This window comes from Cervus canadensis, chromosome X, assembly GCF_019320065.1.
Source record: "Cervus canadensis isolate Bull #8, Minnesota chromosome X, ASM1932006v1, whole genome shotgun sequence".
In the NCBI taxonomy this organism is placed as follows: Eukaryota; Metazoa; Chordata; class Mammalia; order Artiodactyla; family Cervidae; genus Cervus; species Cervus canadensis.
In genome coordinates, this window is record NC_057419.1 from 71,116,007 (window position 1) to 71,142,242 (window position 26,236).

Sequence of the window (26,236 nt, forward strand, 5' to 3'; positions counted from 1 at the left end):
GAGCCTGATGGGCTACAGGCCATGAGGTGACGTAGAGTCCCATATGACTGAAGTGACCTCACAATGTTGACCTAGCTAGTGCTAGTGACCTAGCACAATGTTGGAACCCACAGAAGATAGGATCAACATGCAGTTGACTTGGGCTCTGTCCAGTGGACATCTAACAAGAATATAGGAATCTCAGTAGCAAGAATCTGGAGGTGAAGCCTAGATTTTCAGGAAAGAAGGATATAATCACCTGTCTTCTTCACACAGAATAGAGATGCCTCTAATGGAGTCAGGGAAACTACGGGGGATGGGGAGGAGAGAACGGGGAGGAGACAGTGAAGGAGAGAGAAGGAGAAATCTGTACTTTTTGAATCCCTTCACCCATATTATCCAAATGTACTTATACATTCTTAAAGCCACAGCACTTAGACATAATTCATGTAACATATCATTCATCCATTTCAAGGGCACAATTAAATGTGACCCCATGGACTGTAGCCCGCCAGACTCCTCTGTCCATGGGATTCTCCAAACAAGAATACTGGAGTGCATTGCCATTTCCTTCTCCATCCATAAAGAATGTATCCCTCTAAAAAAAATCCCAACCCATAAGGAGTTATCCTCCTACCCCCTGGCCACACTTTAGTAAAGAGTCATTTAATACATAACAGTAACTAATAAATAGTATTACCTAGTTAAAAGTTTAAGAATTAGAAAAAATATAAATAGCCTCTAACAGAAAACTGCCCAAGGCCAGAGTTAGATGAAATGAACTGAAAAGAATTAGGTGAAAAACTGGAAATTAAAGAATATATTAAGGATATATATTTCAAAGATGAAGCGCCAATGTGATTATTAAGAACTGACAAGTGATTTGACCTCTGTCATTGTTAGTAAACAATATAAATCAAGTTTATTTTAATTTGCCTTTTTCACTTTAATACAATGGAAGAGAAACCTTGAGCAGATGGCATATATAGCATTCATTCTCAACTCCAGCTATCCATTAAAATCACCAAGGAAACTTGTAAACATACCAACATCCTAGTACCCAGGAAAATTAAATCTGAGCATTAGAGATTCTAGTCTAGAGGCAGCATTCAAATGCTACTGTACACTGTCATAATTTTCATGAGCATCCAGGATTTTTAGAGTTTGAGAGGGAAATGTAAAAGACAACAGGTTTAGATTATACACATAACTTTTACTTTTTCTTTTTGTAGAAGTACTGTGTAAAATAATGGGGGTGTGTTGTCATGTGGAAATATGGAAGCAGGAAAATACTAAAAACGATTGCTATATAAGAAAGAGCATAAATTCTTTTTTTTTTTACATATTCAGTGTTTTTATTTAATTTTTTTCAGCAGACAATTTACATACCTCCCCACCCCTTCCTTTAAGTTAGTGTTGACAACGTTCCATAATAAACTACTTAAAGAGAAGCTTTGGTCAAAAATGGAATGAAATTGCAAAACAAAACAAAACAACCCCCCAAACAAAACCCAAATCACTGCTGCTTTAAAAAAAACCAACACTTTCACCAATTATGTTCAAACGAAACACACAAGGAGGTCTGCGCCATGTGCGTCTTCAGTGTTTGCTGGCGGCGGGCTCCCCTCCCCGTGCGAATGGTGGAGCTGCCCCGGCGCAGCCGGTCCGTCCTCATGCTGGGTCTGGAGGCTCGCTCAGCTTCACATTATCCGAAGACCCTGGATGGAAGACTCTAAGGTCTTGAAATCCCAAATGGCTCCGTCGATGCCGGTAGTGCAAAATTTGCGACAATCTTGCTTGTCCACCTCATAAATAGACACTTGGGTGATGCTGTTCTGGTCCAGCGTCTCCAGCGCCGTGTTGCGGTCCTCGGTCGTGGCCCGCTTGTCCATGTTGCGGAAGCGCGCCATGGCCGACATGTTGCGTTGGATGCTCTCTTTAGGGATGTCCAGCTTGGAGACAAAGGTCAAGCAGCCGCGGTCGTCGTAGTTAAAGAGCATGGGGCAGCAATCGTGGCCAGCAGCCACGACGCTGTTCTCTGAGACGAATGACACACTCAGGAGGGGCAGGAATTCCGTCTTCAGAGTTGAGACCTGCACGCTTTTTGAGGCATCGGCAACAGACACGGTGCTGTCATGGCTGACCCAGGCCAGGCGGCTGTCACTGGCCGAGAAGCTGACCCTGTGCATCCAGCCGCTGGTGCCTCTGCCACCGAACTCGGACATCAGCTGACCGAAAGGCATCTTGCTGCCCCAGGGCGTGCTGGCTGGCTTCTCATCCACTTCTTTAATGTAGGCAGAAAACACTCTGCATTTGAAGTCGCAGGATCCCGCGGCCAGCAAGACGTTGTTGGGATGCCAATCCAAGCTGAGGACCGTGGAGCAGATGGGCTTTTTAATGTGCTTGCTCACCCACCAGTCATTTTCAGACTCGAAGTAACAGACGGAGATGAGTTGTGCTCCGCTACCCACAGCAACCTTGTTCTCTAGCGGGGACCACTTGACGAAAGTGGCCACCTGGTTAATTCTCAGGATCACCAGGGTTGGCTTCCAGACACCATCCTTCTGACTCCAGACGTAGGCATTGTGGTCAGCCCCCCAAGTGACGATGCGGTCACTCTTGCGAGCCCAGTCGATACCTGTGATGTGTCCATTGTGTTCCTTGAGTTCATGAGCTTTCACCCACTGACCCCTGTTCTTCTTATAGATGTGGACTTCGTGATTATTGGGGCTAAGGGCGATCTGGGTACGATCCCTGTTCCAGGCATGACAGGTGATTGGCTCCAATAAAAACTGATGCAGGGACATTAGTCTTAGTGTTTTCAAAGGATAGAAAGCTGGGATCGGGGCTGTCTGGATAGGCTCGAAGCGTTGAATTCGCGGACTCTGGTCAGTCGACGCGAACAGGCTCCAGCGGGCGCAGGCGGAGGGATAAAGAGCATAAATTCTTAAGTTCTACAAAGTTGGTACAGATTCTAGCCCTGATATAACAGTGGGAAGTCATATAAATTCTATGAGCCTTGAATTTTCAGCTGGGCAATGGAAATAATCATAGTTCACTTATCTGCAGTGTCATTGTGAGAATAGGAAAAAGCATATTATTAAAGTATAACAAATGGTGGCTATGTTATTATTCCAATAAGTTAGTATTAGAGTTGAAACAAATTAAATAATTATCTCTTTTTTACAGGCTGTTCATTTAATGAGATAGTGAAGTCTATGGCCCTTTAGAATAACAATGCATTCCCAAGAGTACTAATCTTTTCAAGTATTATTAAAAATACATTTATAACATAATTATAGATGCAAGTATAAAAATGCAACAATATGCAAAATATACAATTTTTTTCCTACACTGAAAGTACAGTGGCTGCTAATACTTTCCCTCTATTTGGTAAAAGTTCAAACTCAACAGGAAACTCTCTCTTTGGATAAAAATTGAGAATCCTCAGAAAGGCATACACCTGAGATATTATATTAGAGAGATATCATCATTGACTATATCTAAGGTCATAAATATGCCTTTATATACAAACCAATTCATCAGAAATAAGACAAGGAGATACAGGATCCATTGTTCAAAGGCAAGTGTCAGTGAATTAACAAAATACTTTGAATGAAACCAGGTGTCACTTTCTCTTATCCTAACCTCCACTACGTAAAAGAGAAAGAACAGTTTTGGTGTTTCTTCACAGATACATGTGTAAGGTTTTCTAATATATACTAATATTCTCACATGTAAATAAGTAGACAAATGGATCTTTAAATGATCAAGAAGATAATGTCTGAAATGGTCCCTTGTGAAATATATCAACCAATTGAAACAGTAACTGATTTTATATTTATTTTATTTTTTTCACATAAGTGAAAAGAATACAGATGGCAAAATAGTCTTAGAATTCAAAACAAGTGTGAAAAAAAGACAGTGGCAATTCTTATCAATTAATTTTGAATAACTGCACAAGGAAGAATATGGAGTATCAACATGAAGATGTGAAAAATTTCATCTGTCCAACAGAATTAATTCCTGGGTGACCTTTGACAGCTTAATTAATTTAAACAAATGTTTACTGCTTACTTTGGGACAGATCCCATTCTAAGTACTCTGAGTACAAACACGATTAATAGATGCACATTCTTCCCCTGGAAATGGGAAGTGATTGAGATATATATTCATACTTTATTTTTTTAATTGTCTGTATCAAAATACTTGATGAATATGAATAGTGACCATATTTTAATAAATTAACCTAAATATCTGTCAAATTGGAGGAATTTTCGATGCTATGTGAAGAGGGGAGAGAACCAAGAAATATTTATGAGCTGATCCATACAAAGCTAAATAGAAAAATGCTAAAACCAATAGCAGCTGTCTTTTTTAAACTGACAAAAAAATTAATCTTTATTTATGGTGAATTGGCTTGTCTATAAAGGCATATTTATGATCTTTAATTTTGTATGGGTTAAAAAAAGTAGAATAGCTTGGTCTTTACCAGCACATTTCACAATTTAAAATACCACTGAATAATGACAACAGTAGAAAACTAATTGCATATTCCACAAGCCACATGTGTATAAAGCAGCGATGTTGAATTGTTTGTGTGATTATGTAAGAATTCATGAGGAAATAAACTCATCTTATAGGTGATTTAAAATGTATGACATGATTCCAAACCCAAACAGGGCATCCTTTTGTAAATTAGAGTGTGTGTTATGTTCAATTATGTGAAATTTTTTGTGCTGCTGTAGGAGACCAAAAAAGAAATAAAGAGAAATATTTGAATCAGGGTATGGTGCTAGGGATGCAAGAGAGGATGTGGGGGGAAAAAAGAAAATACTTAGTTGGCAAAATGTGCAAAGCTTGGTATCTGACTGAACAAGAAATTGAGCATGTTGGGGAACAAGAATGACTCCATTGTTTCTAATCTAGGTAACCCTTAGGATGCTGAGCTAAGAGAAGAAGGGGAGAGCTTCATGCTGAGGTGCTTAGCCTGTTGTTTTTAAGAACTTCACTCATTATCAATAACGAGTAAAGAAGCATAGTTGCTAAAAAAAATGAAATAAGCAACACTTTCAAAACTAATATTTAAATTTATGTGTATAAAAAAATACAACAAAGTATTTTCTTATCACTTAAAAGCTGATACTTGTTCTTTTTAACCTGACTTAAAAGATGACAAAAATTCTAAGAGATTAGTCTAAGAACAATTGAGTTATCAAAATAATTGTTGCTCTATAATGATGACTATTTTCCTGAAAATATTTTCAAAAAGTGTGAAAAATCTTGCATATTTTACTGGCTCTTTGAAAATTTTCCTTTGCATATTTTGCCACCAAATTTAGACAAAGTGAGCAGCATAACATTATCACTTATGGTATCACAGTTATTCCTGACATATTATGATTAGCCCTGATTGAAGTGACATTTCCAACATGTACCAAATTTGTGAAAATGGTAATTGCATTCTGCATTTACATGAGGTTATTCTTTTAGCCTGCCAATTGGTTATATAAGTTTTATAGGTATCTTTCTGAGAAATAAAACAAACACTGAACTCTATGCATACTTAGATCATTAGTGTTATTTTGCAATAACTCTGTTTTATTTTTTATGTCTGCCAATAATGATTAAAGATAGGCTGACTTATACTGACAGAAACAAAGGGAAAATATTACATCAAATCCGTAAGGAGTAGTTTCGTATTAAAATATTGTGCTTCTTTCCAAATAACGCACAACACGCAGGTCTCTTGGCTCTTTAATCCTACATTATAGGGTCTTTCCCATATTAGTGAAATGTTTATATGGTTCAAATCAGTTAACTAATATCTTCCTGATGATCCTCGACAACAGAGAAAATCTCTCCCAGGAATATAATAACCCACATTTTCAAAAGAAAGCCAAAATTCCTTATGGTAGTCACATGCTATCTCTATACAAATTACAACTTAAAATTCAAGTATTTATTGAATCTTTCTCTGAATCAACCACAGTGCTAGGTTAATAAGACATTGCTGTTGTTTGATTGCTAAGTTGTTTCTGACTTTTTTGTGACCCCATGGACTGTTGCCTGCCAGGCTCCTCTGTCCATGGGATTCTCCAGGCAAGAAAACTGGAGTGGGTTGCTATTTCCTTTTCCAAGGGATCTTCCCAACCCAGGGATCGAACCCACGTCTTCTGCATTGCAGGCGGATTCTTTACTGCTGAGTCACCGGGGAAGCCTAACAAGACTTAGTTTGAAGTATAAGTTCTCTCTCATATAGCCTGCTGCCAGTTGCTGGATGTCTTATCCTGTTTGAGCCTCACTGTCTCATTATTTAAATTAAGATAACATTTCTTACTTCCCAAGCTTGTTATCTCAAATAATATGTCACATGTCAAAGGTTTTGTTAAGAGTATTGGATATATTATTGTTGCTGTGCAGGATTATTGAGGGACTAAAAAGAAAATATATAAGAAATGTATTGAAAACATATTTAAAATATCATGCAAATGGAAGGTGTTCTTTTTACTTTTGAATAAATTTACACATACACACACATACACAGGCACACAAACATGAATGCTGCTAAAATGGAAAGATTCCTCTATCTTCCCAGAAGACATATTATATTTAATGTGCAATCATGTGCTCTTTTACTTAAATATTCAGTAGTGATCCCTCAGGTAATGAAACAAATCAATAAATATATAGCATGGACTCAGAAGCATAAATTTTGGTGAATTTTATGAAGTCTTTAAGGTTTTCCTTTCTGATTGAAATTGCTGTCACAGCTACAACAGTTTTTATCTATTGTGCACCAGCAGATGCTATGCTAAACACACCATTATGTATAAAAATATTTTCTAACAAATAATCACCTATGAACAATATTCTTCAAAAGAAAAGAAAATGGGAGTATTCATGAACTACATATGTCTGATTTTAAAAGCCAAACGTGGTTAATTTCCTAGATGAATTACTAGAAGACATCAGTCCCTTGACCTTTGAGGGATTAAAAAAAAAATACAAACTCGCTTTTGTTGTCATGTTAACACCATTGTTTTTGACAGTTATTTTGCATATTTTCTAGTGTTTTTCTTGACACCAATAAAAATCTGGCAGCCATGTTATCCTTCCTCTAAACCCGGAGTTAGGGTTTCAGCAATTATGACACAAGATCCTAAAATATTTGGGAAGGATTAGAAAATTTGTCCTAGAATTATGATTTAATCCTATAGATATCACCATCATTGATCCTGCCTAGTTATTATTCTCACTTTATAATTCAATCACAAATCAAAATACACATGCTTTGGCTTTCTCTTTGCCTTTAATTTTCATTTTTCATAATGTGTCTCAGGACCTTTGGCAATGGGGCAGGTGGAATGTTTTGCTTGACCTTGAGGTCACCTATGAAGCTGACCATATCTGACTTTTTTCGTGTTCATCAGAGACAGTTCAGGAATCCTGTCATTTTCTCTGATTCTGGGATGCTTATTATAGCTCATTTCTTGATTGAAAAATAAACTAAGATCCATTCTAGCAAAAAAATAATAACACTTAGAAGAGTAGAGGAAATATTTTGGAACAGAGAGCACAGAGAACAGTCTAAAGGGCACTGGGGTTATCAACAAAGGAGAATAGACAGCAGATTGGTAAAGATTTTCAGAAGAGAAGGGACTGCACAGTGGAGTCTGGGTCTGGAATGAAGGGATGCCTGAGGAAGTCTTCCTGACTTGTTTGGAAGCCCTTTCACTCAACCTTTTGAAATTTGCTATCTTCATCTCCTCGCCCATACCTGCCACTCCTGCCCCTAATAACTACAACCCTTGGATTTTTCCTTGACTGAGCTCCCTCTCTATTCTTTATCCCAACATATTGGTTTAATCCAACATTTACTTTTTTCTTTTGAGTGCATCTCATCTCAGGTACACCATCTCAACCTTAGCCTATGATTCCAATATTGCTGGGAAGATCTGAGGACCTCTTTCCTTTTCTTCTTTAAAACCAAGCTCCAGGTAAGCAGGAATGACTGAAAACTCACTCTCTTTCAATTCATTCTCTCTCTGATGCTAGAACTACCTCCTACAAGGAGTGATCATGGGATGGTTCCACGAGCAAACCTCTCAATTCCTTGTTTACAGAATTATTCACATGGACCGTAAGGCTACTGCTTCGATTACTCATATGAGGCTTCCTTATTGGTCTCAGACTTAACTCCTTACTGCAGGCAGTTTTTCTGCCTTGCTTATACATTAGAATCACTAAGGGAGCTTTAAACAAACAAAAAAACACTAAAACACATTCCCAGGCTTTATTCCAGATCAGTTAAAGCAGAATTTCTAGGATGTTTTAGGCACAACTTGGACAATTATAAAAGTTTTTCCATGTGACCTTAGTGTACAAATCTATTTGATAACCACTAGAGTATGTAAGCAGAAGCACAATTCCTTATCCTAATATAAATACACACACACACACACACACACACACACACACACACACACACATATATAAATTGACCCTCCGGTTGGAATCAACTTATGTGTATTCAAAACACAGATTATTGTAATTATATATATATTGATTTGTTTTATCACACCATTATTATCTTGACTCATCTGCTGCTCTGTCTGGACAATTATCTGGAACCACACTTTCCCCTCATATCTGGAGTCCAACATGGAAATTAATAGCTCCAACTCTTTGTACATACTTATATACTTTTTCCTTAGTCTGGAATGATGTTTTGACCCTTGGCCGTCTCACAGATTGCTCTTCATCCTTCAAGGCCCAGGTCAAACATCAACTTCACTGGAACAGTTTTTCCACCTTTTCTAAACTGACTGGCTTGCCTTGGTATGTCATTCATATTTTTCCCAGAGCACCCTCCCTGTCACAGGGTAGCATGTCTGTTAGTGTAAAGGTTATTTGAGTGCACGGTCCCTTCATCTCTGTGCCTCTAACACGCAGCAAAGGACATATCATATGGATTATGGTGGATGTTTTAGAATGAGTGAATAAACGAACCAACAGTATATTAAGAATACTTATTTTAAAAAAGATAATTTACAGTCATTGTACATCTGTTAAGTGATGGGTGTCCTGCTAAAGATTTTATTCATGTCACTTCATTGAGTTATCAAAACAATTAAAAGAAAAATTTACCATGGGTATCCTCATTTTACAACTCAGGAAACTCAAAGAGGTTGTTACCCAGACAGTTTAATCATCAAGGTCCCTATGTTAGGACTTTACTCTTTGTTCCAAGAAATCCTTTCCCAGGAAATAATGCTGTAAACTACTATATAGCTTCATGGGTGGCTTCAGGAAATTCCTGAAAATACATTTATCTGTACTATAGAGTGATCAACCAGCTTTGTCTCAAAACAATAAGTTATTTTTTGGGGAAAAACTCTTTATTTGACAATGGATTGTTCAGCTGGATAATCTCTCACTGATTAACAGCTCTTTATTCATAAAAATCCTTGATTCACTGCATCCACCAATCCTTGTATATTATATCTTGGATTTTGCCCAATTTCATTCTGATCTCTGCATTCAAAGACCTACTTTAAACTACTTGAATCCAACCCCCACCCCAATCTATATGTATCTCCCCTCAACCTCCATCTTCTGAGAATCTACTAAGAACCTGTCAAGATGTTAGTCTCCTTTACTGCACCAGGTAATCAACTCAGCTTTGCTTAATCAAAGTGGTGGTTATTTTGGGAATTTGCTACTAATTCATAGCACTCACTTCCCAGAGTCAAGAATACACCCTTAACTAAATTTAAGTTTGAGGTAACTATCCTACATTGTCTCTGTTAATAAAATAAAATTAGCTTGTAAAATTTCAATTGACTTTATAGGACCTGTTTTTCAAGTATTGATATAAATGCTTCCTGACACACTTTTTAGGCTAAGAGAGGGTCTTCAGTATTGTTTTCAGTATAGAACTTCATCCTTTGAAACTACGAAGTATGTAGGCTGAAGGCAGGGTTAGAGGACTAAACTAGCGTTGTGAGGAATGGTGAGTTCTTAGTAACATTTCTACGATTTGCTTTTTTTCTTTTTGGTACATCTGCTGCACTTTTTGTTTTTATATTGTGCCACCTTTTTAGGCTTCCTGGACAGAGAACCATTTCTGACAATAATTGCTCACACTGATTGTGTATTTATTGTGTGTAAGATACCTTTCTGGGGCTTCCCGGGTGGCACTAGTGGTAAGGAACCTGTCTGCCAATGTAGGAGACATAAGAGATGCGGGTTCAATACCTGGGTCCCCTGGAGGAGGGCATGGCAACCCACTCCAGTATTCTTGCCTGGAGAATCCCCATGGACAGAGGAGCCTGGCGGGCTACAGTGCATGGGTCGCAAAGAGTAGGATACAACTGAAGCGACTTTGCATGCATGCACGCAGACACCTTTCTATGATGCTTAGTTCTCTGGGTTCAGAAATGAACATGGATGACTGTACATCTTACAGGAATTTAAAATTGCTCCAAGATTATGGAATTTACTTGATAGAAACTTAGATAGCTCTGGAAGAGTTTAATCTAGGGAGGGGCTTAATGAGATTTACATTTTAGAATGTCTCTTACTTTGCTGAGAACAGATTAGGAAAAGAAAGAAGGGCATGGGAGGAATCAGCTGGAAGGTTGCTGGAAGTGGGAAAAGATGGAGAATGTGAGTATGTATGTGTGTGCATGCGTGTGTGTGCCTACATGTGCTCTTGTTCTATTGGAGACTAAAAGATGAGAGGCCTGATCCTGCTTTCAGTTTAAAATTTGGAGAGCTGCTTTGAGAGCAGTGAACTTACCTGGTGACTCAGACAGTAAAGAATCTGCCTGCAATGTAGGAGATGTGGGTTCGACCCCTGGGTCAGGAAGATCCCCTGGAGAAGGGAATGTCAACCCATTCCAATATTCTTGCCTGGGGAATCCCATGGACAGAGGAGCTTAGCAGGCTGCAGTCCATGGGGTTACGAAGAGTCGGACACAACTGAGCGAATTTCACTTTCCATTGAGAACACTGAAGATTATACACCCAAATTTAAATCTATTGATGGTTTAGTGAGAATGAAACTATATCACAACCCTGCCCATTACAACTAGCTCAAGAGATGCTAGCTGAGTAAAGATACAAATGAATGGGCAAATATAAGAAGGAATAATGTGTAAATGGCTGTAAATACCACATTTTATTGTTGATTTAAAAAGAAATGAGTCTCAATGTTCTACTCAGAGATAAATGAGGAATTCCTTTCTCAACTAAATTTGGGAGCTACTAGGTGAAGCAGGGTTTAAGAAAGCTTTTATTTTTTAAACAAAAAAATTTAACATTTTTCTTATTATTGAAGAACACATCAAACAAGATTGAGTTTTTCAGTACAGTAGCCACCAAAAATATATGACCAATTTATATGATATAAAAGAAAAATTTTAGTTATTCAGTTTTACTAGTCACACCTAGAAAAAGAAAGAGAATTCCAGAAAAAAACATCTATTTCTGTTTCATTGACTATGTTAAAGCCTTTGACTGTGTGGATCATAACAAACTGGAAAATTCTTAAAGAGATGGGAATACCAGACTACCTTTCCTGTCTCCTGAGAAACCTGTATGCAGGTCAAGAAGCAGCAGCCAGAACCAGACATGGAACAATAAAAGTGAAAGTCTCTCAGTCATGTCCAACTCTTTGTGGCCCCATAGATTATAGAAGCCATGGAATTCTCCAGGCCAGAATACTAGAGTGGGCAGCCTTTCCCTTCTCCAGGGGATCTTCCCAACCCAGGGATCAAACCCAGGTCTCCTGCATTGTAGGCAGAATCTTTACCAGCTGAGCCACAAGGGAAGCCCAAGAATACTGGAGTGGTTAGCCTATCCCTCCTCCACTGGATCTTTTCGAGCCAGAAATTGAACCAGGTTCTCCTGCATTGCAGGTGGATTCTTTACCAACTGAGCTATCAGGGAAGACATGGAACAATGGACTAGTTCCAAATTGGGAAAGGAGTATGTCAAGGCTGTATATTGTCACCTTGCTTATTTAACTTATATGCAAAGTACATCATGCAAAATGCTGGGCTGGATAAAGCACAAGATGGAATCAGGATTGCCGGGAGAAATATCAATAACCTCAGATATGCAGATGACACCACCCTAAATGGCAGAAAGTGAAGAGGAACTAAAGAGCCTCTTGATGAAGGTGAAAGAGGAGAGTGAAAAGGCTGGCTTAAAGCTCAACATTCCAAAAATGAAGATCATGGCATCTGGTCCCATCACTTCATGGCAAATAGATGGGGAAACAGTGACAGACCTTAAAGTCTGTCTTTATCAGCCCAAAATCTGATCTTGGGCTCCAAAATCACTGTGGATGTTGACTGCAGCCATGAAATTAAGAGATGCTTGCTCCTTGGAAGAAAAGCCATGATGAACCTAGACAGCATATTAAAAAGCAGAGCTATTACTTTGCCAACAAAGGTCTGTATAGTTAAAGCTATGGCTTTTCTAATAGTGATGTACAGATGTGATAGGTGGACCATAAAAATGGCTGAGCACCAAAGAATTGATGCTTTCAAATTGTGGTGCTGGAGAAGACTCCTGAGAGTCCCTTGGACAGCAAAGAGATCAAACCAGTCAGTCCTAAAGGAAATCAACCCTGAATATTCACTGGAAGGACTGATGCTGAAGCTGAAGCTCCAATACTTTGGCCACCTGATGCAAAGAGCCAACTCATTAGAAAAGACCTTGATAATGGAAAAGATTGAGGGCAGGAGGAGAAGGGGATGTCAGAGGATGAGATGATTGGATGGAATCATTGACTTGATGGACATGAATCTGAGCAAACTCTAGGAGATGGTGAAGGACAGGAAGCCTGGCACGCTGCAGTCCATGGGGTTGCAAAGAGTCAGACACAACTGAGCAACTGAACAACAAAGTCACATCTTAAGTGTTTAACACTCACATGTGGTTACTGGTTAATGTACTGAATTAACAAAAATAACAGAATGCTTTCCTCTTTATACAAAGTTATATTCAGTTCAGTTGCTCAGTTGTGTCCGACTCTTTGCGACCCCATGAATCACAGCACACCAGGCCTCCCTGTCCATCACCAATTCCTGGAGTCCACCCAAACCCATGTCCATTGAGTCGATGATGCCATCCAACCATCTCATCCTCTGTCGCCTCCTTCTCCTCCTGCCCCCAAACTTTCCCAGCATCAGGGTCTTTTCAAATGAGTCAGCTCTTTGCATCAGGTGGCCAAAGTATTGGAGTTTCAGCTTCAACATCAGTCCTTCCAGTGAACACCCAGGACTGATCTCCTTTAGGATGGACTGGTTGTATCTCCTTGCAGTTCAACGGACTCTCAAGTTATATTGGATATTGCTAATTCCATTGAACCAGAGACAATACTAGTCCTGAAAACAATCTTTGGGAAGCCAGTTCCCGAGATGTCACTATTACAGGAATCTGAAACACAGCTCTACCGTATTCTTTACTGTTTGATGCATATTGATTACATTTAGAATGGAAAGAAAGCAGGTAGTTGTTTTTAAAATTTAACCTTCATTTATTGAGTACATTTTATGTACAAAATGTCTTTTATATTGTGACTTGGTAAAAATAATTATGAGATATACACTGTCAAGCAAAAATCTTTATGCATCATCATCCATGAGCTAGCTTTAAAGCTGTCATATACTGCTTTGATCTCTACTTTTGGCAATTTCTAATTGTGAAGTGTTCCTCTAGAAGGCAATTTGCCATACTCCATTTTCCTCCAATCAGCTGGAGAGTCCTAGAAATTTCATGGGGAAAAATAGTAATTTAGGAAATGGAAATTAGATTTTTCAGTTCATTTTCTCAGACAATGAAAAAACAAACTTAGAGCAACATCAAAGAAAAGGACTTTTATAAATTTAAATAAATAGGAATGCCTAGAAGGATTTAAATAGATCAAGATAAATCTTTCTCATGGCAATAAAGAAATAAATGCTGCAAGCTTCATTTATGTCTGAGTCAGAATTCAAGTTAACTTTTGAATTTACAAAGAAAATTTCACAAGGGGATTGGAAGCTACTTAAGAGATAGTAATAAATTGTTTATTCTCTGATTCTTCTGAGCTCCCTCATTATTTTGTTATTACATACATTTCCTAGGATTTGAAATGTGCTTTTTTTTTTTTTTGGTATGATCTCTCAAATGAGCATCTCTTGGGACAATGACATAAAATACTTAACACTGTCATGCTTCTTATTCATTGCTCTCCATTATGTTAATGTTCACATTCCAAACACAATTATTTCCATTTATTCTTTTCCTTACTCCATTAACCTTCCCCATGCTGTCTCATTAGTTAGATTCCAGAAATGATTTTTTTTGCCCTTTCTAAATCTGTGTTTTAATGTGAATCTTTGTTTCTATTTTGTTTTGTTTTGTTTTCTGGTTTCAGTGTCTGATTTCTGCTTGTTCTATCAACTATATCACAGGAGAAAAAGAAGTCACAATATAATTTTCAAAAATGTAAACAACCTTAACCTCATACAAATACACCATGAACGTATGTGAAAGGTTTGGAGAGAACCAGAGGATAACAAAGTTCGTTCTAAACAAATACCAGAGACTGGGATATACAATCTGTGAAAATGACGAAAATGGCCTTGACCTTTCTCTCAGCTTGACTAAACATCAGATGGGTTTTTTTCCCTGAAGATCACCTCCCACCACCCAAGTTCCTTTCTTCAGAGCATTTACTTTGAGAAACCTTGCAATTGTAGATTCTTGTTCTGTCTCTTTGAGATGTAAATCTTCTACAAGCCAGGAATATCTTTCTCAAGCACCTGGGAGGAATCCTTCTGAAATGTAATCATCAAGAAGGACAGCACCCCTGTCCCTCGGTCTCTGTGGAAAAGTAGGAGTATAACTTTGATAAGTAGCAGTTAGCACAGGTGGTCTAACGTGCTGACCGACCTTCCCTTAACGCCGTCCAGTACATTTCCACTAGCTGAGATCTGTTTACAAACGTCCTATGGGACTTCCTTCGAGGTCCTGTGGTTAAAAATCCAGGCTTCCACTGCAGGGGGCATGAGTTCAATCCCTGGTCAGGGAATTAAGATCTCACATGCCAAGCAGCCAGAAAAGCAAAACAAAACAACAGCAAAAACAAATGCTCTATGTCCCATCTCTGGTCCCTACTCCTGAGTCTTGAATGAAGTCCTCTTGCCATTTGTAAGAGCTGGCAGGTTCAATATCTCTTTGACAAAGGAAAAGTGCTGGAACAAGATTGCAAAATTAGATACGAAACTGGCTAATGTCCTACAGGATGATAAACTGCAACTTTGGGGTTTGGTTTTCTTCTGAAGAAAGAAAACAATGCCCAGTTGTGGATGTGATTGGGGATGGAAGTTAAGTCCGATGCTATAAAGAACAATAATGCACAGGAAACTGGAATGTTAGGTCCACGAATCAAGGTAAATTGGAAGTGGTCAAACAGGAGATGGCAAGAGTGAACATGGACATTCTAGGAATCAGTGAACTAAAATGGACTGGAATGTGTGAATTTAACTCAGATGACCATTATATCTACTACTGTGGGCAGGAATCCCTCAGAAGAAATAGCCCTCAGAGTCAACAAAAAAGTCCAAAATGCAGTACTCGGGTACAATCTCAAAAATGACAGAATGATCTCTGTTCGTTTTCAAGGCAAACAATTCAGTATCACAGTAAACCAAGTCTATGCCCCAATGACCAATGCTGAAGAAGATGCAGTTGAATGGTTCTATGAAGACCTACAAGACCTTCTAGAACTAAAACCCAGAAAAAGATGTCCTTTTCATTATAGGGGACTAGAATGCAAAAGTAGGAAGTCAAGAGATACCTGGAGAAACAGGAAAGTTCGGCCTTGGAGTACAAAATGAAGCAGGCAAAGGCCTAACAGAGTTTTGCCAAGAGAACGCACTGGTCATAGCAAACACCCTCTTCCAACAACACAAGAGACATCTCTACACATGGACATCATCAGATGGTCAATACCAAAATCAGATTGATTATATTCCTTGCAGCCAAAGGAGAAGCTCTATACAGTCAGCAAAAACAAGACCAGGAGCTGAATGTGGCTTAGATCATCAACTCCTAATTGAAAAATTCAGACAAACTGACGAAAGTATGGAAAACCACTAGACCATTCAGGTATGACCTAAATCAAACCCCTGATGATTATGCCATGGAAGTGACAAATAGATTCAAGGGATTAGATCTGATAGAGTGCCTGAAGAACCATGGACAGTTTTGTAACATTGTACAAGAGGCAGTGATCAAAACCATCCCCAAGAAGAAGGCAAAAAGGCAAAATGGTTGTTTGAGGAGGCCTTACAAACACCTGAGAAAAGAAGAGATGCTAAAGACAAAGGAGAAAATGAAAGACACATCCATCTGAATGCAGAGTTCCAAAGAATAGCAAGGAGAGATGAGAAAGCCTTCCTCAGTGATCAGTGCAAAGAAATAGAGGAAAACAATAGAATGGGAAAGACTAGAGATTTCCTCAAGAAAATCAGAGATACCAAGGGTACATTTCATACAAAGGTAAGCACAATAAAGGACAGAAATGGTATGGACCTAACAGAAGCAGACGATATTAAGAAGAGGTGGCAGGAATACACAGAAGAACTATACAAAAAAGATCTTCAGGACCCAGATAACCACAATGGTGCAATCATTCACCTAGAGACAGACATCCTGGAATGTGAAGTTAAGTGGGCCTTAGGAAGCACCATTATGAACAAAGCTAGTGGAGGTGATGGAATTACAGCTGAGCTGTTTCAAATCCTAAAAGATGAAGCTGTTAAAGTGCTACACTCGATACACCAGCAAATTTGGAAAATTCAGCAGTGGCCACAGGACTGGAAAAGGTCAGTTTGCATTCTGATCTCAAAGAAAGGCAATGCCAAAGAATATTCAAAATACCACACAATTGCACTCTTTAGAGATGCTAGCAAAGTAGTGCTCAAAATTCTCCAAGCTAGGTTTTAACAGTATGTGAACTGAGAACTTCCAGATGTTCAAGCTGTATTTAGAAAAGGCAGAGGAACCAGAGACCAAATTGCCAACATCCGTTCGATCACTGAAAAAGCAAGAGAGTTCCAAAAAACATCTACTTCTGCTTTATGGACTACACCAAAGCCTTTGACTGTGTGGATCACAAAAAACTATGAAAAATTCTTCAAGAGATGGGAATACCAGACCACCTGACATGCTTCCTGAGAAATCTGTATGTAGGTCAAGAAGCACCAGTTAGAACCAGACATGGAACAACAGACTGGTTCCAAATTGGGAAAGGAGTACATCAAGGCTGTATACTGTCACCTTGATTTTTAACTTATATGCAGAATACATCATGTGAAATGCTGTACTGGATGAAGCACAAACTGGAATCAAGATTGCTGGGAGAAATATCAATAACTTTAGATATGCAGATGACACCACCCTTATGGCAGAAAGTGAAGAGGAACTAAAGGTCTTTTTGATGAAAGTGAAAAAGTAGAGTGAAAATCCTAGCTCAAAACACAACATTCAAAAGACAGATCATGGCATCCGGTCCCATCACTTAATGGCAAATAAATGGGGAAACAATGGAAACAGTGACAGATTTACTTTCTTGGGTTCTAAAATCACTGCAGATGGTGAGCGCAGCCATGAAATTAAAAGATTTTTGCTTCTGGGAAGAAAAGCTATGACAAACCTAGGCAGCATATTGAAAAGCAGAGACATTACTTTACCGACAAAGGTCATCTAGTCAAAGCTATGGTTTTCCAGTAGTCATGTATGGATGTGAGTGTTGGACCCTAAAGAAAGCTGAGCATCAAAGAATTGATGCTTTTGAACTGTTTTGTTGGAGAAGACTCTTGAGAGCCCCTTGGACTGCAAGGAGATCCAACCAGTTAATCTTAAAGGAAATCAGTCCTGAATATTCATTCGAAGGACTGATGCTGAAGCTGAAACTCCAAATACTTTGGCCACCTGATGCAAAGAATTAACTCATTGGAAAAGACCCTGATGCTGGGCAAGATGAAGGCAGGAGGAGAAGGGGATGACAGAGGATGAGATGGTTGGTTGGCATCATCAATTCAATCGACATGAGTTTGAGCAAGATCCAAGTGTTGGTGATGGACAGGGAAGCCTGACCTGCTGCAGTCCATGGGGTCACAAAGAGTCAGACATGACTGAGCAACTGAACTAAACTGTACTTTCTTTTTTTTTTTTTTTTTTTTTTTTTTTTTTTTTTTATTATTATTATTTTTCCAGTGGTTTTGTCATACAATTATATGAATCAGCATGGATTCTACATGTATTCCTGCCGATCCTGCCCCCTCCCACAATCCTCTCCACCGATTCCTCTGGTCTTCCCCAAGTGCAGCCAGGCCGGGAGCACTTGTCTCAATGCATCCACTGGCTGGTGATCCTGTTTCCACCATAGATAGTATAACATTGCTTGTCTTTGAATATCCACCCACACATTTCCCACAAAGTTCAAAAGTCTGGTTTTGTTTTCTGTGTCTCTTTTTCTGTTTTGCATATACGGGTTATCGTTATCACCTTTCTAAATTCCATATATATTGTTAGTGCTGTAATGTTCTTTATCTTTCTGGCTTACTTCACTCTGTATAATGGGCTCCAGCTTCATCCATCTCATTAGGACTGGTTCAAATGAATTCTTTTTAACGGCTGAGTAATATTCCATGGTGTATATGTACCACAGCTTTTGAAGAGAATTCATGTGCATCTCTCCCAGACAAAAATAATTTACAACTTATCAGTTTGCTACAAGTTAACATATCACTTCACAGAGTCCAAGATAATAACCTTCATCATGTGTTTGGAAATAATTAACATGTTTAGGCTTCAAAATCACCTTGTCAAATACTGGTGAAGCCATTTTCTGATTTTTTTAAAATATTTTTTTAAAAGTTTCTCATGCCATGGCTTGATTTCCTCTGGAAGTTTTCTAATGCCACATATTTAATCATTTAGTTACTTGTCTGTTTTCATCAATTTCTAGATCTCATCAATTCTAAGATGTACATTTTGTTCACATTTTATCATCTCTAAAACTGGAACATCTTTTACAATTGCTGTGATAAGAAAACATTGTGTCATAGTTTATTGGCACAGATATTGATTGTGTCTCTTACAATATTTGGCATCTTACACTTACTGAAATAAGTGCTTGCAAAGAATTTATGAAGGTTGCTAACTACGAAGAAAATGTAGAAATGATGACAAAGCTTTCCACTTATCAAAATAAACATCTGCAATTATATGTCCAGTTACTTCAATTCTACATAATGACTCAAATTTTACTCTGATATTTCCCTTTTAGATTGTGTATAGCTCTTAGTTCCAAATCCTCCTTTAAGTCTTCTACAGACTTCTCTCTGCTGCGATGGCTTTTCATATCTCCTACTTTGTTTTCTTCTTCTCCCTATTTCATCTAAATGTATTTAAATCCACAAAGCTGTTTGTATGTACCATGATTATGTTAGTGAGGATCATAAATAAAATATTGAAAAAGTCCAAAAGAAATAAAATCATGCCTTCCCAAGTTTCAGGGCAAAAGTACTGAGATAAGCTGATTGACCAGTATCTGAAAGGTGTTTCTGAAATTTACAGAGTTGAGTAATTTCAAAGGCCATTAGAAAAACACATACAAAGGGTCACTATGTCAGACTATAGCCGAAGTGTTACCTCAATGAAAAGGATTTCACAAAGACTGTAGATAGTTTGAACAGCATAGATGCCAGCATAACAACATGAGATCCAAGACATTGGGACATTGGGACTGACATATCTACACTCTTGACACTATGTCTAAAATAGATAACTAATAAGAAAATACTGTATAGCTCAAAAAACTCTACTCAGTACTCTGTGGTGACCTAAATGAGAAGGAAATCCAAAAAAAGCAGACACCTATGTATACATACAGCTGATTCACTTTGATTGCAGCAGAAACTAACACAATATTGCAAAGCATCCATACTCCAATAAAAATTAAATAAAAAAATAAGAAACTTAATTGTAGTTTTGAGTGGCTGATGTAGGGGTAAGTGGCTTGGGGGTACATTAGGGTAGAAGCTATAGGGGACGCGGTAAAGAGTCTTTGTGCTTTAACAGGTCTTAAATGTTATCCTTAAATTTGAGGCATCACTGAAGGAATTTTAAGATAAGGAGTAACAAGTTCAAGTCTATATTTATGCTTATAAATATTACTTTATAAATGGTGAGGAATAAAAATTTCCAATAGCTGGATTGTAAGCAATTAAATGGGTTTCCCAGGTGGCTCAGTGGTAAAGAATCTGCCTGCAATGTAGGAGACATGGGTTCCACCCCTCAGCCAGAAAGATCCCCTGGAGGAGGAAATAGCAACCCACTCCAGTATTCTTGCCTGGAGAACCTCATGGACAGAGGAGCCTGGTGGAGTACAGTCCATAGGGTCGCAAAGAGTTGGGCACGACTGAAGTGACTTAACTGACACACCCAGACACACACGCACAAGCAATTAAACATGTGGCAGTTAGTGAAAGATGAGATTAAGGAGTAGTAATGGATCCTGGGGACCTGAAAATCTGGCTCACCAGCAACCCATATTTAAAAAAAAAAAACAGATCCAATGGCCTCGAGATGTGCCCCCACCTTAATCGAGTAAGTCACTGTCCGCAAAGAGACAGACTGAGTTCACCGTGTCTGTCATCTTCAGTTTCATAAATTGATGTTAAAACTGTTAGCATCCCTCCCTAAAGACACAGGTACCTTTACTACACATGCATCTCCATAATGTTCTGTATTTCATTCATTCATTCATATCCACTGCCTACACCTATCTCATATATCAAAGTCTCTATACTCTCTGGTATAAATTTCCATAATCACATAACTGCCTTAAAATCACAGCTTCCCCTTCTCTTTCAGGCATTAACCCAATAAAATCTGGCTCTTCTCTGGGACTATAACCCCGCCGGAGTCACCTCAAGTGGTGCCCATTCATTTCCTCACAGTCTGCACTTCAGAGACAAGAGTTGCTGCTGATGTCCTTGCTTCCTGTTAACGACTTTCAATATTAACTTAGTAATAACTCTCATCTAAAATCTTGCTCTTTAAAAATTTAAACCAGTTGGCTCTATAATCTTTTGCCCTCTCTGCTCTCATTTTCTAGCCGTGCTCAGGAGAGGCTTAGGTACCTGTTTCTTGTTCCCATCAAGCTCTGCCGTCAACCTTGGTGTCTTCAGCACAGAGGAGGATGACACATCATAACACAATGTATGTTCCTCAGGATAGGCTAGACTACCAACGAGCCCCAAATCTTATAGTGACATGATAACAATAATAAGTTTATTACTCACCCAAGCTACGTGTCTGCCATGGGTTGGTTGAGGGTTATGTTATATCGTCTCAGTCTGCAGGTCTGATCAGTTCAATCATTACAGACTCAGACCTCATTATACTCTCCCATAACTTTTCCTCTTCAACAGCTGTTATTATTATACTTTTACGTGTATTTCATGTGAACTTTTAAAAAGTTATTTTCAATTAGAAGATAATTGGTTTACAATATTGTGTTGATTTCTGCTAACTATCAACATGTATCAGCCTAGGTATACATGTACCCCCTCTCACTTGAACCTCCCCCCCCACCCCACGCCTCTAGGTTGTCATGGAACACCAGGTTGAGCTCCCTGTGTTATATAGCAACTTCCCACTAGCTATCTGTTTTACATATGGTAATATACATATTGCAGGGCTACTCTCTCAACTCATCTCACCTTCTTCTGCCCCTGCTGGGTCCACAAATGTGTTCCCTATGTCTGAGTCTCTATTCCTGCCTTGCAAACAGGTTCATCAGTACCATTTTCCTAGATTCCATATATATGCATTAATATACGATATTTGTTTTTCTCTGACTTACTTCACTCTCTATAACAGGCTCTGAGTAGACTGATATTTCTTGGCCTGTGTTCTGTAAAGCCTTTAAGGACAAAGGACCAGTTTTTGCTGGTCTTAGATTCTTCAATAATTAGCCCAGTGTTAGCCACATAATAGGTATTCAAGAAATGTTTATTGAATTTAATAATGGATAGAGGGATGAAGGGATGAATGAGTGGATGGTAATGGCCTTGACTGGAGGCAGGGAGGAAGCAAGTAGGGGGAGGAGTAAAAGAGAGTTTTAGGGAAGAAGTCAAAATGCTCTGGTCATTGACTGGAAAGTGCTTATGGGTGATCAAAGGGGAGATGATCAGGGCATGCATGTGTGCTAAGCCGCTTCAGTCATGTCTGACTCTTCACGACCCCATGGACTGTAGCTTGGCAGACTCCTCTGTCCATGGAATTCTCCAGGCAAGAATACCAGAGTGGGTTGCCATGCCCTCCTCCAGGGGATCTTCCTGACCCAAGGATCAAACCCTCATCTCTTATGTCTCCTGCATTAGCAGGCACGATCTTTACCACTAGCACCACCTGGGAAGCACTGATACACAAAAGAGGTAAATGATAGCTACATAAACAAGATTGTGACAACCATTTAAATTCTTTGTGTTCTTAATTTTTTAAATTATGGATAATTTCAAATATATGCAAAAATAAAGATCTCTAAATAACTCCCATACACCATCACCTAGTTTCAACAATTATCAACATGTTGCTGATTTAATTTCATCTATATCCTTACCCAATGTCCTAACCACTACCTAGATTCTTTTGAAGAAAACTTCTAACACCAATCATCTCCTTTTTCAAAGTAATTTTAAGTACACATTTTAGAAAAGACAACTTGAATTCTTTGAAAAAGAAAGTAACCCAATACTCTGTTAGAAGCTTGCTAAAGTAATTGAAATATATTGTGAAATAAATTCATTTAAATTAATTCTTATATAAGCTTGAACTTCAAAAGCCAGAAAGGAAAGAGAAAGTGGAAAGAGAAACCTCATCTCAACTGATAAAACAGCAGAGCTGGCCCTGTATATATTTCTGTAGGAATCACAACTTTTTTTTCTTTAAAACCAGAAAAATAAGTCCCCTCTAAAGAAGAGAGAAGGAAGGAGAGATCTAATGCTAACCTGACTCCCAGATGTGGTTCAAGGCTTTCCTCGAAAAAGTCAAGAATAAAGGTTATTTCCCATAAGATAATTAATACACATACTGGAGGAGGTGGAGATCTAACTCAACACTGAGTTCCAATGACCTGAGGATTTTGTTACAATCAAGTGTCTCATAAATATGTCCTGTGGAAATTTCTTTTTGGCACAGATAAAGAGGAAATTTACTGAGGTAGAAGTGAAAATATACTTTTATCTAAGTCTATTTTTCTTAAAATATGCATGTAGAGTTATTAATTTATTTGATTAAATATTATAAGAGACACTTTTTTTGGTAGAGAAAGAAAGAGTATATGAAATTTGTACTAAGTACAGATATTTTAGCAAAACACTACTGCTTAATGGCAGGCTTCCCTGGTGGCTCAGTGGTAAAGAGATGCAGGAAAAGTGGGTTCAACTCCTGGGTCAGGAAGATCCCCTGAAACGGGATCCAGTATTCTTTCCAGTATTCTTGCCTGGAAAATCCCATGGACAGAGGCTACAGTCCATGGGGTCACAAAAGAGCCAAACACAACATAGTAATTATAACTACACAATACAACATCACTCAATGACAGCCATTCAAATACAGATATGGGAGAAATGTAAGTTCTTTAACTAGAATCACTCATTCGTTGAAAATGAACAACTTGATCTGTAGCAACACGGATGGACCTAGACATTATTATACTAAGTGAAGTAAGTCAGAGAAATATAAATATCATATGATATCATTAATTTGAAGGATCTAAAAAATAATACAGATGAATTTATTTACAAAACAGAAAGAGACTCACAGACATAGAAAACAATTTTATGGTTACCAAAAGGACACGGGGAAGAGGGATAAACTAAGAGTTTGGGATTAACAGATACACACTTTTATATATAAAAAACACAACAAAACCTATTTATAGAACAGGGACCTATACCAATATCTTGCAATGACTCATAACAGAAAAGAATCTGAAAGGGGATACATACATACACACACCTGAATCACTTTGCTATACACATGAAACTAACACAATGTTGTAAATCAACTATACTTCAATAAAAAAAATTAAAAAATAAATAACTTGCTAGGTCCAAGGGCTAAAATACTTGATGTGACTTCTATTTTATTTTTAAAATTTATTTTTATCTGGAGGCTAATTGCTTAACAATATTGTGTTGGCTTCTGCCATACATAAACATGAATCAGCCACAGGTATACATATGTCCCCTCAAAAATTCTGTACAAGGTTTATGTGCACTGTGGTTCTTGTTGCCTATAAAAACATGCTTTGATATTTACCTCTTTTTTTTTTTTCATGAGAGACTCTGAGATATTGAGTATCATCCAAGCTTCACTTATAAATTTTTGAACATCAAGAGCTACTCCATGTCTTCTTGTTCCTAGTCAGTGGGTATAGTGCTATAACATAATCCTTTTTTGAAATAGATACAATTATAAAGAAGCTTCAATATTGGTTTCACACATACAGTAAAACCTTTTGGTTGTTAAAAAAGAAACACATTTTACAACATCTTCAGTATCAATCTACTTTCTGGGAAGTCATCCTTGCTGATTCATCCCTAACATTAAATCCACAGTCAAATCATATGAAAGTGATGGCCAAGTAGCTCTCCAGGCTTCCTCTGGAGTCCCACTATCATGGTCTAAGTGAAGGTCCTCAACACTTCCCATCTAGCCCATGATACCAGATCCCTGACCAAATGGCTGCCATATAAATGCTGCTTCCTACACACGTCTGAAACCTTCTGTCTGAGGGCTTTTGTGTGGACTTGGGACCAAGCTTAGTTTCCATGACTGACAAGCCAGCAATGCAGGAGAGCTGAAACTTCTAGAAGAAGCCCTCAGTAAGGAACAGATGGAGAGTTGGTGGATGAATAACCCATCTTTTCCTTCCCTTGTGAGTGATAACTCTGAGGGCATATCTGCATTTTCTTGTCTTCCAGTGGATGTAATGTCCAGTTGTTCAAAGAGTAACTAACTTCATAGTAAATTTTTATTGACTTCCTTCTCTCCCCCATATCACTTCTCAATTTCTCTAGTAATGCTTCCTCGGGGCCTACTTCTTAGGGTGCCCAATATAAGACAACCCTGTAGTTAGGTGACGCTCTAAACCCTCCCATTAACTTCCTTGCACATAGCTGTCAAATGACCTCCCTAAAACTCAAATCTGATATTGTCATCCATCTGCTTAAAATCCTTCACTAGCTCCCTGCATCTTTTAGTAAAATGTTTTTACCTCTTTAGTTTTGCACCAAGTCCATGAACTGATAGCTCAGTTGGTAAAGAATTCACCTGCAATGCAAGAGACCCTGGTTTGATTCCTGGGTCAGGAAGATCCCCTGGAGAAGGGATATGCAACCCACCCCAGTATTCTTGGGCTTCCCTGGTGGCTCAGCTGGTAAAGAATCTGCCTGCAATGCAGGAGACCTGGGTTTGATCCCTGGGTTGGGAAGGTCCCCTGGAGAAGGGAAAGGCTACCCACTCCAGTATTCTGGCCTGGAGAATTCCAAGGACTGTGTAGTCCATGGGGTTGCAAAGAGTCTGACATGACTGAGCAACTTTCACTTCCACTTTTCCATGAACTGATATCATTCATAGCTGCATCTTACAACAACACAAAATATAGGCACTTTGCTATATAGTCCTAGACAGTCAGAAGGCATGTATAATGAATGACCTATGATTTATATGATTTTCCCACCCCCTCCAAACTTCCTTTTCATCTATCTAAATTTTACTCCTGTATCAGAACTCAACGGGCTTTCCAGGTGGTGCTAGCAGTCAAGAACCCACTTGCAAATGCAGGAGATATAAGAGATATGGGTTCCATCCCTGGGTCGGGAAGATTGCCCTGGAGGAGGGCATAGCAACCCACTCCAGTATTCTTGCCTGGAGAATCCCATCGACAGAGGGACCTGGCGGGCTACAGTCCGTGGGGTCACAAAGAGTTGGACATGACTGAGTGACTTAGCACAGCACAGCACAGCACTCAACACTTAAATCATTAAGACTTTCCTGATTTTTATTCAAAATTACACGCCTCATCTATATACCAATTACACTCTGTTCTTTCCTCTCCCATAACTTTCTCATATTAGACATTAATTGCTAACTTAATTAATTTTATTCTTCA

At 38.6% G+C, this 26,236-nt stretch overlaps 2 protein-coding genes across 2 annotated transcripts in view; both read right to left on the reverse strand.

Moving 5' to 3' along the window:
* IL1RAPL1 (interleukin 1 receptor accessory protein like 1) overlaps positions 1 to 26,236 on the reverse strand; it is a 1,385,702-nt gene that overhangs the window by 610,071 nt on the left and 749,395 nt on the right. The gene's annotated exons all lie outside the window — the stretch shown is intronic.
* On the reverse strand, positions 1,309 to 24,837 carry LOC122435083 (actin-related protein 2/3 complex subunit 1A-like). The gene is made up of 3 exons (XM_043458965.1): positions 24,833 to 24,837; positions 7,136 to 7,141; positions 1,309 to 2,840 (listed from the first exon to the last, which is right to left on the reverse strand). The coding sequence occupies exon 3, from the start codon at positions 2,784 to 2,786 to the stop codon at positions 1,680 to 1,682; it is 1,107 nt and encodes a 368-aa protein (XP_043314900.1). The 5' UTR covers positions 2,787 to 2,840; positions 7,136 to 7,141; positions 24,833 to 24,837; the 3' UTR covers positions 1,309 to 1,679.

Coding starts and splice junctions, on each gene's coding strand:
- LOC122435083 (XM_043458965.1), bottom strand. CDS start 2,786: ATGTCCCTGCATCAGTTTTTATTGGAGCCAATCACCTGTCATGCCTGG.